Source organism: Carlito syrichta, unplaced genomic scaffold, assembly GCF_000164805.1.
Source record: "Carlito syrichta isolate Samal-C Ts95f unplaced genomic scaffold, Tarsius_syrichta-2.0.1 Scaffold311939, whole genome shotgun sequence".
NCBI lineage: Eukaryota > Metazoa > Chordata > Mammalia > Primates > Tarsiidae > Carlito > Carlito syrichta.
Window position 1 is genome coordinate 343,700 of NW_007256035.1, and position 18,643 is coordinate 362,342.

At 33.5% G+C, this 18,643-nt stretch overlaps 1 protein-coding gene across 6 annotated transcripts in view; it reads left to right on the forward strand.

Moving 5' to 3' along the window:
- CDC42BPA (CDC42 binding protein kinase alpha) overlaps positions 1–18,643 on the forward strand; it is a 338,092-nt gene that overhangs the window by 283,155 nt on the left and 36,294 nt on the right. For 5 of the 6 annotated variants that reach the window (XM_021718207.1, XM_008069336.2, XM_008069337.2 and 2 more), the window contains 4 exons: positions 3,593–3,676; positions 11,318–11,423; positions 17,468–17,604; positions 18,291–18,430. In XM_021718207.1, coding sequence (XP_021573882.1) covers positions 3,593–3,676; positions 11,318–11,423; positions 17,468–17,604; positions 18,291–18,430 — 467 coding nt within the window. The remainder of the gene's footprint in view (positions 1–3,592; positions 3,677–11,317; positions 11,424–17,467; positions 17,605–18,290; positions 18,431–18,643) is intronic. The other variant, XM_021718210.1, reaches the window with a different exon arrangement.

Sequence of the window (18,643 nt, forward strand, 5' to 3'; positions counted from 1 at the left end):
AGCAGGAGTGCAGTGACACGCTCACAGCCACCCCAGCATCAACCTGCTGGGCTCTGGCGATCCTTCCACCTCAGCCTTCCAAGTAGCTGGAACTACAGGCGCACACTACCATGTCCAACTAATTTTTTTAAGTTGTATTTGGTGTAGAGACAAGGACTCACTATGTTGCCCAGGCTGATCTTGAACCCGTGGGCTTATGCAATCCTCTCGCCTCAACTACCCAAAGTGCTGGGATTTCAGGCTTGAGCCATCATGCCCAACCTAAATCATGTCTTTTAATAGTACAAAAAGCAGTATGTTTATTCTTCATACCAATCAATGGTTTTAAACAGCCAATTTACCAATTTTTTCAACACAAATCATTTCTTCCACAAATCAGAAGACTGTTATATCTCAATTCATACCATTCTGTCTCAAAATGCAATTCTGTTTCTTCATTCAGCACCATAGTTCTGACAGAACTCCTTTGCCATTCATTTTTTAATCTCAGAGCTGTGTCTAGCCTTCCAACAGAATTAGATAGTCCAATCTGAAAAGCTGCCTGAAGGAAGTGTGAGTTGTAGTCAACCTCTGACTGTTTTTTTTCCAACCCCGTGATAGACTCTCTCAAACTGATTAAATTAATAAGACCCTCTGGTTTTTTAGTTGATAATTGTTTTGATATTTGGGGTCTACACATTTTTATTTTAATGATAAAATATTTTAAGCCTATAGAAAATAATAGAAATACCCATGTAACCGTCACCCACAGATTTAACATATGAAAATTTTACTCTAGTTTTTTTCAGACTTTTGTTGAGAGAAAATAGTACAGAAGTAGATGAAACATACTTCCCTGTACCATTCTCCTCTCTTCTTTCCCAGACATATCTGAATATCCTGAAGATGGCATGCATCTTCTCTTCCTTGGTTCCGTTTGTTTCATTTGTATCCATAAATGGCATATAGTAATGCTTGTCGTATATTTAAAATATTTACAAATGTTACCTGTATCCTTCTGCAACTTTTTCATTCAAAAGTATGCGTTTGAGGTTGATTCATACAGATATGTGTTCATTTAGTTTGATCACTGTAACTGCTGCATAATGTTTCATTGTATGGATATACCACAACTGTTTATCCATTCTCCTATGGGTGAATATTTAGGTTGTTTCCAATTTTGTGTTATTATAATCAGTACTGAAGTGAACATCCTAATGTCTATCTGCTTTTGCAAATACACAGAGTTTGTTTAGCGTATATACTTAATAGTGGAATTACTGGGTTATATGATTTATGCATTTTCAGTTTCCACTAGATTTTGCCAAATTGTTTTCCACAGTAGTTGGAGCCATTTTCACTCCCCCAGCAGTGTATGAGACTTCTCCATTTCCCCATGTCCTCACCAACCCATGCTGCTGTCAGATATTAACTTTTGCTAATTTAATGAATATGAAGTAGCTTTTTTATTTTAACTTAGATTTCTGTTTTCTAATGTTATTCAGCATCTTTTTATATGTTCGTAGACCATTGATGATTTGCCCGTTCATGTCCTTTGTTTATTGTTCTATTTAATTGTATTTTTTGTGTGTTCTTTATATGTTTTAGATATTAATTCTTTGCTAGCTATATGCATTGCAAATATTTTCTCCTGGTCTGTGGCTTATTTTTAAATTTTATGTGTGATATCATTTTGTCTTGTGAAAGTTTTAATTTTAAAATGCCAGAATTATCAATCTTTTTCTTTATGGCTTCTGCTTTTTTATGTCTTTTGAAAGTAGTTCTTCCTTATGCAGAGATTATAAAAATTTTCTTCCATATTTTCTTCTAAAAGTATTCAAATTTTGCTTTTATGTGTTTAGTAACTTAAACCGAAATTTGTTATTTATAATGGGAAATGGGATTCTGTTCTCTTTCCCCCATGAACATCTGACTCTCCTATATTTGATTTGTAATGCTATTTCTGCTTTATGTGCATTAGTCTATTTGGAAGTTCTCTGTTCTCTTCCATTGTTGGTTATTCCTGCACTGACACCAAATTGTCTTAACTACTATAACTCTAAAATCATTTCTGATATCTGGTATGATGAGCCACCCCCACCCACCTTATTCTTCTTCCTTTTCTCTTGACCCTTTAGTTTTTCATATTACTTGTAGAATCAGCTTGTTCTCACATGGAACTTTCGATTGTAATTTCATTGAACTTATATATTTTTCTCAGGAAAATTGACATCTTCATGATTCTGGGTATTTCCATCTATGAGCATGCTATACATATTAATCACATCCTTCAGTAAAGCTTCATTATTTTCTGTGTACTCCATATTGCTTGTTAGATGTGTTCTTAGATACCTAAAACTTTTTATTGCTACAGTGAATGAGATCCTTGTAAAATATATTTTCTCATTAGGCATTGCTGGTCTTTACAAACTCTGTTGATCTTGCATCCAGCACCCTTGCCTGACCCTTTTTAATTCTAAAAACTTCTTTCAGACTCTATGTGAGTGCTAATGACAGTTTTGTTTCATATCAATTGCTTGCTAACTTTGATGTAGATTTTCAGTGTTTCTCTAGTTTATGTTTTATATTTATCATTTCAAACATTAAATTATAACTTGAATTTAAATTTATTCAAGGTGTTTAAAAGTAAATAAAATCTAAATTAGAACTAAACTCACAGAAAGAAAACTGAGAAATTCAACAGAATTTAATTTTAAGTCTGCAGTGCATATAAAATGTTATATTTTTGAAAGTTACATAGTAACATTGGCAACAAGGGACCATCCATTTTTCCCTTAATATTTTAAAATGTTCTGTAAGTTTTTATGAGCACTACCTTTTTCCTCCTATTTTCTTATATAATATCTGAAAAGGAAGTTATTCTTTGTGTCTTTTTAAAAATACTTTGCTAATTAAGTAGACTCTTTTTCTCTACAATATCATCTGTTAAAATCACTAGTTACTTTTATTTTTTTTAAAAAATTTTACAATAGTACCCCATTTAAAAAGACTATATTTTAACAGCTAACTAGTAAGGATATGGTTTGTAACTAAATTTGTATTAAGTTCTGAATTCCAGTCAAACTAGATAATCTAACTTCATTCTTTGGAAGTTAATTTCTGTACAAAAATGCCACTAATCTCTGTATCTATAATCTTTGTACATGTTCACATCCACAGAGCTGTGATCTATAATGTTTTATATATTTTATATATGGAAGTTGAGTAGTTAACCCACTTAACATTTTTATTATAAATTCTGCTAAAAACTTTTTCAGATACTTCTTAGAATGAATATGGCAAAATAAGATGACTGAAAATTAATATCCTCATTTTTATATAGGCTGCATTCTGTGACATTTTCATTTTCTAGTTTTCAGACTGAAATAACTTTCACTAATTGAACAAATATTTCATTTGTATATATTGTAGTCAGAAAATACTTACTATGAGAATTTTAGCACTACTAATATTTTTTAAATCGACTAGCTGAACTTTTTTTGCCTTTTTGGTGTTTTGTTTGGTTTTATTTACTTTGGTTTCTTTCTAGTTATGTTTGAAATAGTTGAAATGCTTCATGACACTTATTTCCTTTTTTTGCTTCTGGGTTCAGATTGTAGACTCTACTCCACTTCCAGTTCACACACCAACCTTGAGAAAAAGGGGATGTCCTGGTTCAACTGGCATTCCACCTAAGGTATTCAACCAAATTATAAGCATAATGTGTTTTTAAAGATGAGATTGGATTTCTTCTGCTTTATGTATTTGCTGTGATTTTTTTTTTTACATTTCTTCAAAGTTACAAACATAAAAACTTGGAAAGAAAATAAATTCTGTATGAATGGGTATAATTACCAGTGGGAAAAGTATGAAGGGTATACAGAGTTTTTTCTTTTTCATCTTCTTAAGTTCAGTGTTTTGAACTCTAGTAAGTCTTCTAAAAACTGTACGCCTAAGTAAAGCATTAAGTTGAGACCACTTATAAAAGAATTTGAGATTGAGGGTATTATACCAAACTGAGGAAGAAATGTCTAGTGAAAAATTCAAGTGCGTTCTTTTTTTTCCCTTCATTCTATTTGGCGTGAATATGATGAATAAATTATTATATGTAGTAGGACATGAAAATTGCGTTGCTTGTCTCAAGCCTACAGAGAATTTCTAGAAACTGGAAAACTGAAATGATCTATTTCTCTAGAATATAAACCTTGAATAGACCACAGAATAAGAGGGAGAGGTCAGTGGACCTGAACAACTCCTAAAATATGCAAAAAGTGTAGCTGGTATAAAAGAAAAACTGAATGCCCAGGTAAAGCAAAATGTTGAGACCAGACAGAACATGAATTTAAAACAAACGTAATATCCTTAAAGAGACAAGGTAAGAAATGTGTTGATAACATGAGCCAGAATTAAAAAATAAGGCAGTAAGGAAGAAAAGTAAAATGGAAATACTTAGATGTAACTGCTGAAATAACTCAATAGATGACTTTGTAGAATGAACAGAAAGGTTATAGTAGAAAAACAAGTTAGCGGGAAGGAAGATAAGATGAAAAATCTGAAAGTTAAGATATACATGACAAAAATAGTGTCAATATCTGTATAGTAGGACTCTCAAAAAGAAAGAAAGTAATAGATGGAACTACCTGAAGAAATAATGAACTAAAATTTTCCAAAATGAAAGGTAAAAAATCTCATACTAGAAGACAATATTAGGTGCTAATGTGAATAGATAAGAAAAACCAGCTACATTATAGTAAAATTTAAGGGTATCATAGAATAAGAGAAAATTTGAAAAACTTCCAAAGAGAAAGAGCAGATCATTTGTGTAAAAAAACAAAGATCAAATTGTTTTTGGCCTTCTCAACACCACTAGAAAATAATTTTCAAAGTGTTGAAGAAAAAGAGCTTTAAATCTAAAAATTTGAACTTGACTGTGCTATCACTTAAATATGAGAACAAGTTAAAAACATTCTCAGGTATACAAGAATTTAGAAGGTTTACTATAAAACAAAACAAAACTTCTCTTTGAAAATATTCTAGGCAATTCCCTCAAGTCCCCTCCCACTGTGGGAGCTTTTCTATGCTCTCAATAAATCCTGTTTTCAAAAAAAAGAAAATATTCTGAGGGGAAGTTCTTCATCAATAAGAGATAAACAGCCAAGAGGCCACTATGAGAGATTTGGGAAACAGGATGAATAGATGTCTTAAAGACTTTATTGTGGTCAAGGACCTCATTATACAAGAATCAAAGAAAAAGCAAATGTATATTCAAGACAGTCCGGAATTGAAATAAAAACACAGTGGAGGTGATTCTAAGAATCAGTTGAGGTGAACATGCTAATGCATTTATGTTGTTTAGGTAGAAAGTATACAGGCAGTTATTAACATGGTGAATTCCCAGCCAGACTTTCTAAATTAGCATCCCAACTCTATCACATAGTAGCTCAGTGGAGCTTGAGCAAGTTATTTACCTTTATTTATTTCAATTTCTTCATCAAAAATGAGGATAATAATAGTACATGTCTCATTGGATAGTTTTGAGTTTTAGACAAGCACAGTATTATAAAGAACTTAGAATGGTGCCTGGCATAATATATCAATTCCCTTATATATTTATAGTTTTTTCTTTTTTTGGTGAGTTAAGGTCTTACTCTGTCACCAAGATATCACTCAGATTAGAGTGCGGTGGCACAATCACAGGTCACCACAGCCTCAACCTCCTGGGATCAGTCTCTCACCTCAGTCTCTCAAATAGCCGGGACTATAGGTGTGTACCACCACATGACACTAATTTTTTGTTTTGTTTTGTTTTTTGAGTCAGAGTCTCACTATGTCACCCAGGCTAGAGTACAGTGGCACGCTCACGGCCACCCCAGCGTAGACCTGCTGGGCTTCGCTGATCCTTCCACCTCAGCCTTCCAAGTAGCCAGAACTACAGGCATGCACTTCTACACCCAGCTAATTTTTTTTTATTTTATTGTAGCGACGAGGTCTGGCCAAGTTGTCCGGGCTGGTCTCTAAACCATGGGCTCAAGCAATCTACTCGCCTCGGCCTCCCAAAATGCAGGGATTACAGGCTGAGCCACTGAGACTGAGCCCGGCTTTTTTTTTTTTTTTTGGTGGAGCTGAGGCCTCACTACATGGCCTAGGCTGGTCTTGGACTCCTGGGCTCAAGCAATCCTCCCACCTTGACCTTCCAAAGTGCTGGGATTACTGACATGAGCCACTGTACCTGGCCTATTTGTAGTATTACATAAATATGTTTACAAGTATTGATAATAAGGATATTCAGCTTAGGGATAGATGTTGATAAATTGAAATGAATAAGTAGAAGATTAATAAAAGATATGATTTTGAAATCTGTAGAAGGAAATGTTTTCCACTGAATAGAGACAGGAAAGGAAAAAGAGAAAAAAGCAAAGCATGGTGACCTAGTACTGGGCAGGACAGGGAAGAGAAGTAAAAGTCCACATAAATAAGAAGAAGAATGAAGAGCTCAAAATATGAAGTCTTTTCTTAATTACTATTTTATGAAAATAACAGAAAAGGGAAGCCACCTACATAAAAGTACAGGAAAAGTTATTTCACTTAGAAATAGACACCAGGGAAGAATTATAGTCAAATCTCATATAAAATTATTATAAGAAAAAAGAGACTAAGAATCAAAATATCTTAGCAAAGCCATGTCTACAAAAATCAATGAAAACTGCAATGAGTACTTTTAAAGAAATTAAGAAAATAACAAACTGTGAAATAACAAAAATTAGAAATAGGAAACTCAGAAGTGAGGAACGGTGAGAAAAGTGAAAAAGGAAGATTTGAGTGAGAAATGAAAGAACTCAGGAGAAAGAATTAGAAATTTAATTTAACTATAGTTTCAGAAATATATACTAACCCATAGGGTATTCTAGAGCAAATAAACTTAGCAGATAATGACTTAAGACAAATAGGAGGTGGAAATCAAGAAATGAGGAATGAAGTAAAAAGGATTTGGAAAAAACGTGATAGGAAAGATTGGCAAAGAATAACCAACATTTGTATAACAGGAGTCCCTGAAAAAGAAAACCAAAACAATGGAAAATACTATATTCAAGGAAATTTCCCTAAAGATTAGTAACTCATATTACAAGGTCATACAGCATAGCTGAGAAAATCAACCCAGTCAAAAGAAAATATATTACTGCAAACTACTGGTTTATAAGTAAAAAGAAAACCATTGGGCATTTGGGCAAGAAGTACAAGTAAATTAAGGGGGAAAGAAAATGAAGATTGTCAAGAGATTTTTCAATATTAGTGGTATGCTTAAAAAAAAAAAAAAGACAGAATGTTTAAGATACTCAAGGAAATGATGTCAAAGATTTTTAAGGATTTGAGATTTTAAGTATAATAAGTGTCCTATCAAGATAAAAGCTAAGAAAATTATTAAGAACATGCAAGAACTCAAGAAATGTTCCCATTGCCCTTCCTGAGCAATATACTAGGGAACAAGCTTCAGATAACCAAAGTGGTAAGATATCTTGAGGCAAGAGTGAAGTACGGGTCTAGAGTAAATTGGAGAATTGATTCAAAGTCCAACTAAAGCATTACTAGACCAACTCTCAAAACCAGATGACTATCCTGGCTCAGCAGTATGTTAATTTTGTGAAATAGTTAAATGACAAATTTAGGGACACCAAGGCTCAGTGATTGGCAAGAAAGAGAAATGTCAAACCACAAATAGTGAGATTTGGCAAACGTCTACAAACTGAATGGTGAGGCCCCAAATGCCTTTTCCCTGCTTACTGGCGCTTGTCCTTGGAAGATATCCGTAGATTCTCTGAGAAAACTAACCCAGAAAAAACCTATAGATAATGGAATTTAGGGATGCCTAATGAGATGGTTAGGTCCTTTCTTAACAAGCATACCATACATTTACTCACACATGTAAATATATGTACACACATACACAAACCATTTAGCTTTTTTTGCTGCCTCACTCTTAAAAATGTTAAAATTCCTAAGAATTAGCAGACATTTTAGGAGATCATCTAACAAAATAAAAAGATCAGAACAGGAAAATGTTTCCTTGAAGGAAAAATAGACGATCCAAGAAGCATAAGGAAATAAAAAAGGAATATGCAGAGAACAAGAAGTCTTTTGAAAATTAAAAAATATGATAAGCATTTTTCAAATTTAGTAGATCAGTATGGAGATAAATTTGAGAAAAATCTCTTAGACAATATTATAAAATGTCAGGCAGAAATTAGAAGAGGCAACATGATAAATTAATATCCAACAACCAGAAGTTTCTGAAAGGGAAAATGGAAAAGAGAAAAGGAAGGATATTGTCAAATACAAGACATTTTTCTGTAACTGAAAGACATGTTTCCAAATTGAAAGGTTCCACCAGTGCCTACCATAATGGATGAGAAATGCCCATCTCCAGTCACATCATTGTGTGATTTTTCAAGGTACCAAAATACAGAGAAACTTTTTCACATGTCATGGAGATAAGATAGATCACATCCAAATTTTCAGTAATAAAAATGTCATACTTACCAACAACAAAATGAAAATTAACAGTTGTGAAATAAAATGATTTCAGTGCATACCTCATCAGCAAGGGTACCTGCATAATGAACATTTGTATACCTAACCCTGAATTGTACACCACATCTTTAAAATAAAAAATAAAATATTCTTCTGCCACCAAAAAAAAAAAAAAAAAGATTTCAAGCTAGAATTTTTGATTCCCTGTTAAATGTTCAATCAAGTTTGAGGGAAAAATAAAAGCAACTTCAGAAATGTAAGACCTCAAAAAATGTATCACCCAAGAACTACTTTCTAAGGAAATTATTGAAATAATTAGTTGTATCAAAATAGAAGAGGAGACCAAGAAAGAGAAAGATATGAGATACTTAGAACAGGGACTCTTACACAGAATGGTTAAGAGAAAGACTGGAGCAGAAAAACAAAAGACTTTGATAATGACGTGTTTAGGTCGATTAAAAGGGGTGGAGGGGCTAAAAGACTTTCTTCCGGATGTGTTTGGCCTGTGCTAAAAAGATTTAAGGGCATTTTACCATTCTTTTGGAGAGTGTGAGAACATTTAGTGATAGAGATACAGAAAAGTAAAAGGGAGGAAGGACACAATATTAATTTTTTTTAAATTGAAAGGTTATATAAGAAAGAAAACAACGTTGTTGTACCTCTTGACTAATTAGTTAATAATTCCAGGGTTGTAATAGCTTAAACAATAAATACAAATTTTAACCCAAAACTATACTGTAACAATATTGGGAAAATTAAGGGAGGAGAAGGAAAGATTTTCTTCCCCAGAATTGTGGAGATGTTTCTGTGAACATCTCCTAGATGTAGAAGGAAGGGAGTAACTAAAAGAGTTAAAAGAAATTGCCTCTAAAAAGGACTTGGGGCAAAGGGGTACTTCTGTTTTTGTTGTAAGCATTATAATACCATTTTACTTTTTGAACTATGTGCATGTATTGATTTAATTTGAAAAATTAAAAACACATACTTAGGAGAAAATTTAGGTGAATTTCTTTGTAACTGGGAAAAAAAATATGATCTCAAGTCAAATAAGGCGAAAACATTGATGGACTTTACTATATCAAAATTAAATATGTTTGTACTGTGAAAGCATTGTTAACAAATGGTGGCAAATAGTGGAAGATATTTGCAATGTTTACTATTAGTAAAAGATTTATTTCTAAAATACATAAGAAACTCCTATAGCTCTACATGAAAAAGATTGGAAATTTTATTGAAAAATTGTCAAATGATATGAATAAGTAATTCCCAGAAGAGGATATTCTAATGGTCAACAAGTGTGTGAAGAACTGCCAACTTCATTAATAATTGAAGAAATTTTAAAAATAAAGTTAATGTTTTAATTATTACCACTTTATACTGAAAATTAAGTAAAGTAGGTACAGCAAAATTAAGGTGACATCAAGGATGTATAGAAACTGGTGTCTTCACACACAGACAGTGGAAATATAAACAGGCAGAACCATTCTGGAGAGATCCCGGGCAGTGTGAAGTGAACCATATGACCAACCTAGCAATCTCATTCCTTCAGAAAAACTTCTATTCAGATCCATTAGGCAACATGATGAAGATGTTAATATCTGCATTTTTTATGGTAGCAGGGAGTTGGAAATAGGGGAAAGACAGGTAAAATGTAGCTGGTAAAAAGATAATCTACATTTTTTCCTCATGATTTTTAAACTTATTTTGGTTTGTGTAAATTATATATCTCAGTCAAGGAGAACAAAATTTATTTTTAACTTAAATTTTAAAACTTCAGATATTTCCTTTAGTTTTTTGTTCATATCATGTTAGTCTCAACTGAAATAAATACTGCTTCCTAACTGTTTTTCTTCAGTATTCACATTTTATTAGAATATGGAATAGAGTTCTTTCTAGTTTAAATCAATCACACATATAAAATAGAAATGATTAGCAAAATTTGTTTTTATAAAAAAATAAATATTTTTGAGTGCTTACTATGTGCTAGGCATTTAACCATCCCATGAAGTAGATATTGTTGTTGTTGATCTTACTTAAGAGATGAGGAAAGTGAGACACAGAGAAGTTAAGTAAGTAATTTCTCCTAAGTTTGCACAGCAGAATAAAAGTTATATAATTTATTTATTGTTAAAACATGCCAAGAGTTAATTTGGAGAAGAAAGGAATATTCCAAAGTGATAAAATCTACAGTGGCTCACCACCATATCCATCAGATAAGACTTAGAGGACTTTAACTACTGTGTTTTCAATGAGAAATTTCAGGCTGTCTCTGAAATAATGTGTGTGCATTGTTATCTGCTCAAGTATACTGCTTCCTCCTTCCATGGGAGGAAACTGATTTGTGAAGCATATCATTTGTCCTTGGTCCCAGAAAATGAAATGCATGCTTTACAGTAGAAACAAGAATTTTAAATTCCTCTTGGTTCTTCCTAAGAAGGTAGAAACCATATTAAAATCTTACATTTGTATAAGTTTAAAAATGCAAAATTTCACTTAACCGTTAACTTAAGAATAATTTGGAGAATTTGTAAAAATAAAGAAGCCAAGATATGTGAGCAAAAAAAAGCTACAGTTTACTTTATATAGTTTTCTAATAACATTCAAGAACAATTATTTAACTGCCAATATTCTTTTAGCTCAGTCCATCTCAATATTGCCTAATAAAAAGAGCGTGAACAATAAGATGATATGATGAGAAATTGAAATAATTCATTCTACTCCTATTTAAAAAACAGTCTAAATGTTTAAGACTCACATTATGGAAATCCTTTAAATAATCAATGTGTATGCTTTCTGTCAATTTGTTTTACAGCGCAAGACTCACCAGTTTTTTGTAAAATCTTTTACTACTCCTACCAAATGTCATCAGTGTACCTCTTTGATGGTGGGTTTGATAAGACAGGGCTGTTCATGTGAAGGTAAGAACTAAATGGAGGGCAGGCACGTAAGTTCAGTAAGCGTACCTGATTCTAAACCAGGTGAAGAAAGGACCAGTGGGAGGCCCAAATTTCCCCTATATGATGGCCACTTATGTACCTAATCCTGAATTGTGCCCCACATCTTTAAAATAAAATTTTTTTTAAAAGAACAAAATGGAAATAAAATTACTTTAGAGTCCTAACATTTATTTTCTAAATTTTAATCAAATAACTTTGTTCTCTTTAATAGGTATATAAATATTTATTTGTTTTAACTTAACCATTTACTTTTATTTGTATAACAAGAGTGGTGACATTCCCGTCTGTTGAATGTTAAAGAAAACAGACAGATGTTCCCTAGAAATGTTTTTCAGGGGAGATATATTTAAATATGGTTTTCATCTTTGTTTTATTATTTGGGTAAATATGTGGGCCCCCCAAAAAACATTAGTCTGTATGACAGAAGATATGGAAGTTATCCTGAACCTGTTTCATTTAATTTTAACTTAGTTTACTGCATTAGAGAAATTATTATTGAAAAGTACACAGTGTGGTATCTTTTCAGAAATATTAAATGTCTGCTACTATGTCTCAAAGATATTCCTAGTATTAATAACAGAGGGTGTTTTCCCCTACTGTTCACTTATTTATTCATCACATGTTTATCGAATGCCCAATCTGTGCTTCTAGGCATTAGGGATATAGTATTAAATGGGGGGAAAGACAAAAAAATCCTACCCTTACGGAGCTCACATTCTGAGAGGAGAGGGAGAAAGGATCAGGGTCATTTGAAAAGAAAAGTATATTTGTTTAGGCACCACTTTATTTTTCCTAGGACCTCCAAAATGAAAATGATTTAAACTATAATGGGATATAATTGTCTGTGTTTTAGAAATATACTTTAAAAAAAAATCAAATGAAGCCTGCCACTTGAGGGCACTTCAAAAGTTCATTAAAAAATGAAATTTAAAGATAAAAATTTAAAAATATAAACCTTATTTTCCATCATAAGCTCCCTCAAGTTTCAAGACACTTTTGTAAGTGATGATACCCTAAAATCCATCCCTAAAGAACTGAGAGCTCTGGAAATTTAACATGTCAATGTCATCTTTTTTTACATTATTAGCTAAAAAAGAGTTGCTTTTACAGATTTTTTAAGATTAGGAAACAAAAAGAAGTCAGAGGGAGCCAAATAAGGACTGTAAGATGGATGTCTAAAGATTTCCCATGGAAACTCTTACAAAATTGCCCTGGTTTGATGAGAGGAATGAGCAGGAACATTGTTGTGGTAAAGGACTCTCTGGCAAAGCTTTTCTGGGCGTTTTTCTGCTAAAGCTTTGGTTAACCGCTTCAAAGCATTCATCATAACCACATGTTATCATTCTTTGACCTTCCAGAAAACCAACAAGCAAAATGCCTTGACCATCCCCAAAAAACTGTTGCCATAACCTTTGCTTTGACCAGTCTGCTTTTGCTTTGACTGGACAACTTATACCTCTGGGTAACCATTGCTTTGATTATGCTTTACCTTCTGGATCATACTGGTAAACCCATGTTTCATGCCCTGTTATAGTTCTTTGAATAAATGCTTCAGGGTCTTTTTGCCCCCCCATCTGTATGTTAGATTTGGAGGTGCACATGCTTGTTCATTACATGGACATATTGTATAGTGATGGGGATTGGGTCTCAGATGGCCCATTTCCAAGATACGGGAACATTAAGCATTATACTGCATAGGTAATTTCTGAGTCGTTACCTTCCTCCCTACCTCCCTCCTTATTAGTGTCCCCAGTGCTTTTTTCCATGTTTGTGACCATTTCATTCCCACATCTGAGAACATGCAGTGTTTGGTTTTCTGTTTCTGAGTCAGGTCACTTATGATGATGATCTCTAGCTCCATTCATGTTGCTGCAAAGGACATGATTTCATTCTTTGTTTTATGGCTGTGTAGTAGTCCATGGTGTGTGTGTGTGTGTGTGTGTGTGTGTGTGTGTTTTTCTTTATCCAGTCAGTTGTTGGTAGGCATTTAGGATGGTTCCATGATTTTGCTATTGTTAATAGTGCTGCAATAAGCATACAAATGTAAGTATCTTTTTTGAATATATTGATTTATTTTCCTTTGGGTAGATCTCTTGTAGTGGGATTGCTGGGTCAAATGATAATTCACTGTTTAGTTCTCTGAGAAATATCTATAAGTTTTCCACAGAGGTTGAACTAGTTTACAGTCCCACCAACAGGGGATAAACATTCCATTTTCTCCACAACAATGCCGTCTGTTGTGCTTTGGCTTTCTAATAATAGCCATTCTGACTGGTGTGAGGTGATAATCTCATTGTGTTTTTAATTTGCACTTTTCTGATGATTAGTGATGTTTAGCATTTTTTAAATACATTTGGGCAGCTTGTGTTTCTTCTTTTAAGAAGTGTCTATTCATGTCCTTTGCCCACCTTTTGATGGGGTTTGTTTATTCATGTTGAGTTGTTTGAGTTCCTTGTAGATTCTGTATATTAGCCCTTTGTCTGAGGTATAATTCACAAATGATTTCTCCCATTTCTGTTCACTCTGTTGATTATTTATTTTGCTGTGCAGAATCGTTTTAGTTTAATTAAATCCTACTTATCTATTTTAGTTTTTGTTGCAGTTGCTTTTGGGGTCTTTGTCATGAATTCTTTGCCTAACCCAATGTCCACAGGGGTGTTATCTAGGTTTTCTTCTAGGATTTTTATAGTTTCAGGTCGTAGTTGATCCATCTTGAGTTAATTTTTGTATATGGTGAGAGATAGGGGTCCAGTTTATTCTTCTCATAATGACTAGCCAATTTTTCCAGTACCATTTATTGAATAGGGTGTCTTTTCCCCAATGTTTATTTTTGTGAACTTTATCAAAGATCAGTTGTTTGTAGGAATGTGGTTTTATATCTAGGTTCTCTATTCTGTACCATTGGTCAATCTATCCCTGTACCAGTGCCGTGCTATTTTAGTTACTATAACCTTAGAGTATAATTTGAAGTCAGGCCGTGAGATGCCTATGCAATTGTTTTTAGGGTTTTTTTTGCTTAGACTTACTTTGACTACTTGGACTCTTTTTTGGTTCCTTGTAAACTTTAAGATTTTTTTTTTACTTTTTCTGTGAAGAATGAAATTGGTATCCTGATTGGGATTACATTGAATCTATAGGTGCTTTGGGCAATATGGTCGTTTTAACAATATTGATTCTTCCAATCCCCATGAACATGGGATGTTTTTCCATTTGTTTGTGTCATCTACAATTTCTTTCATCAGTGTTTTGTAGTTCTCTTTGTAGAGATCTTTCACTTCCTTACTTAGGTATATCCTTAGGTATTGTGTGTGTGTGTGTGTGTGTGTGTGTGTGTGTGTATGTGTCTGTCTGTGTGTGTCTGTGTGTGTGTGTATGGGATTAAGTTCTTGATTTGATTCTCAGTTTGAGTGTTGTTGGTATATAGGAACACTAGCAAGCTTTGTACATTGATTTTGATCCTAAGACTTTACTGAAGTCATTTATCAGGTTTAGAAGCTTCTTGGAGGAATCTTTAGGATATTCTAGATATACAATCATGTCATTTACCAAGAGAGATAGTTTGACTTCCTCCTTGCCACTTTAGATACACTTTATTTCTTTCTCTTGCTGGATGGTTTTTGCTAGTACTTCCAGTATGATATTGATTAAGAGTGGTGAGAGTAGACTTCCCTGTCTTGTTCCTGTTCTGAGGGGGAATGTTTTCTCTTTTTTTAAATTTTTTTTTATTTCTTTGACTAAGAGTCTCACTCTGTCGTCCAGGCTGGAGTGCCTTGGCACGCTCGCAGCCACCACAGCCTCAACATGCTGGGCTCAGACAATCCTTTTGCCTCAGCTTCTAAATAGCTGGAACCACAGGCTTGCACCACCATACACAACTAGTTTTAATTTATGTAGAGATGCAGTTTCGCGATGTTACCCAGGCTGGTCTCAAACCCATGGGCTCAAGCAATCCTCTCGCCTCGGCCTCCTAAGTTGCTAGGATTACAGGTGTGATCTACCATACCTGGCAAGGGGAAGTGTTTTCAACTTTTCCCAGTTAAGTATGATGTTGGCAGTGGGCTTGTTGTATATGGCCCTTATTATTTTGAGATATGTTCTTTCATTGCCCAGTTTGTTGAGGGGTTTTATCATGAAGAGTTGTTGGATTTTGTCAAATGCCTTTTTTGTGTCTATTGAGTTGATTATATGGTTTTTATTTTTGCTTCTGTTTTTGTGGTATATCATGTTTATTGATTTATGAATATTGAACCATCCTTGCATCCCTGGAATAAAACCCACTTGGTTGTGATGGATAATTTTTTTGTTATGTTGTTGAATTCAGTTTGCTAGTATTTAATTAAGGATTTTAACATCTATATTCATCAGGGAAATAAGTCTGTAGTTTTCTTTGTTTGTTGTGTCCTTGCCTGATTTTGGTATCAGTGTAATACTGGTTTCATACAATAAATTAGGGAGGAGTTTCTCCTCCTCATTTTTCTGGAATGGCTTCAGTAGTTTCAGCTTCTAAAGATTCCTGTCATTTTTATTTCTTTGTGGTTGATTGGAATTTGATCCAGTATAGGATATTTGTTGCTTCCACTGCCCTTTGGAGGAGAGATTTTTTACTTTTTAGTAAAATAAAAGATAACTTATTAGACATGATACTTAAAAGTGAATGCAATCTGGGCATGGTGGCACACACCTGTGGCCCCAACTACTTGAGAGGCTGAGGCAGGAGGCTTGCTTGAGCCCAGGAGTTGGAGGCTACAGTGAGCTAAGATTGTGCCACTACACTCCAGCTGGGGTGACAGTGAGACCCCATCTCTCAAAAACAGAAAAAACGATTTTTTTTAATTAGCAAGGTGTGATGGCACATACCTCTAGTTCTAGTTACTTGGGAGGCTGAAGCAGGAGGATAGTTTAGGCCCGGCCTGAGCAGCAAAGTAAATTGAGGAGTTTGGATCATTTCTGACAGTCATTACTAGTCAATCTTTCCCCTCTATTGGTTGGTTCCATAGTATACATCAGTGATGTGTAGTCTATTTCTCTCACATGTTTGAATTTCCAGTGACATCCCTTTAGTTCCTCTCTTTTTCTTTCCCTGTCATTTTCCAGGATACACCTCTAGGGTGGGAATTGTCAAAATAGATAATCCTAATCTGTAATCCCTCCCAACAAACTTGTTTTAAATATTTAAATATTAGATCTTACCCCATCAGTCTCATTAAAACTTATGAGTTTACTTTTTTATCATCTTAGAATGTTTACTTAGAATCTAAATTTACCATGTGAGTCTCAAAATGTGGTAGCATGGCAATATTATTAGTAGTTACGTATACAGGTCTGAGCCAGATTGACTGGGCTTGAATTTTAGCACTGCACTTACATGTTCTGTGACCCTTGGCAAGTCATGTATAACATAGGAATAGTAACTGTGCCTTCTTACATTGTTATAGAAAAACTTTAAAAATTCAATAAACTTAACTATTATTTATTATTTTAGTAGTAGTTTAAGTATATATAGAGTATGAATAACTCCTAAATTTTATCCTTAATTTGTAGCATTTTAATCATTGAAAATTTTTATTTTCAAGGATTAGTAAAGTTTCCTCATCTTAGTAAAGATATCAGGTAGCTTAAAGTCCGGTGGTGACTCTTGCAAGAGAAACTTCAATGCAGGTACCAAGTTGCAGTAGGATGAAGAGCTAGAAGGAACTAAAAGAATCACTCTTTTAGGAATTCTATGTTTAAATCTATCATTTTATTCACAAGGTTAGATGTTTTTTCTGTCTATTTGCTTATCTTTTTGATCACTAATGTTAACACAGAACAGTAGTATTACAAATAATTTTTAAAATTTTACTATTTCTCGCTGAAATTCTTATTGGTAAGCAAGTGATAATTATTTAAAGTAAAATCAGAGATAACTATTTATCTAACATAGCATTTGCATGCAGTGAGTGCTTGGTAATTTTCTTTTTGTTAAAATGAATTTTTATCAAACATTTCTTTTTTTTCTCTAAAAGTGTGTGGATTCTCATGTCATATAACTTGTGTAAACAAAGCTCCAACCGCTTGTCCAGTTCCTCCTGAACAGACAAAAGGTCCCCTGGGTATAGATCCTCAGAAAGGAATAGGAACAGCATATGAAGGTCATGTCAGGGTAAGTGTGGTTAAATTGGGTTTCAATTAATCTTTTAAGGTTTATTAATGAATCAAAATAAAATCCAATCACTTTAAGAACATTGTACTTGACAGAATATAAATGAGTAAAATGCATCTAATAATTTTATTTCAACTAGAGTAATGATTTGAAAACAAAAAGTCTAGCATTTTTCTGGAAATAAATTCTAAAATATCTGAAACGTTTCTGTATTGTTACTATCTTGTCATAAAATCTTCATAAAGAAGTCTTTAGCACCTGGTCTTTGAGAGAGATGGCACATGGTTATGAATGAGGAGACGTTATGAAGGCATAATCATGTTATCTTGGCTAATACTTACAGTGTAAGCTGAATTTCATTTATTGCCAAATTTGACTTTTGTGCTGTTTAGAAAGAAAATCATGACTGTTATTTTAATGAATTATTGGTGAGTCAAAATGTACCATATACATTTTTTTTTTAGAATATAAAGTCAATGTTTGAGGACTACGTTCTCACGAGTTCTCATGTTAATGATACGTGTCCCATCTGCTGCTTTAAGCAACCAGTGTGGCAGACTTATAACATATGTGTATTACCTTTAGGTTTTCACCATGCAAATTATATATATAATTAGAGGGGCTCTGGTTGACATTTTCATTTGGTTGTTATATTTATTTGTTTGCCTGTTTGTGTAAAACATAAGATTCCTAAGCCAGCTGGAGTGAAGAAAGGATGGCAAAGATCATTGGCTGTAGTTTGTGACTTCAAACTCTTTCTGTATGATATTGCCGAAGGAAAAGCATCTCAGCCCAGTGTTGTCATTAGTCAAGTGATTGACATGAGGTAAGCTTTCTAAGGTAAAAATATTTATATCATTGTAACATAGAAATTTTAAAGTTTCTAATTTTTTAAAAATAGTATTGTCATGGTTTCATATTAATTACCTAACTTACTAATATTACTGTAGTAACAATTAAAAATAGGAGGTCAGCCAAGTGCGATGGCTCATACTTATAATTCCAACACTTTGGGAGACTGAGGCAGCAGGATTGCTTG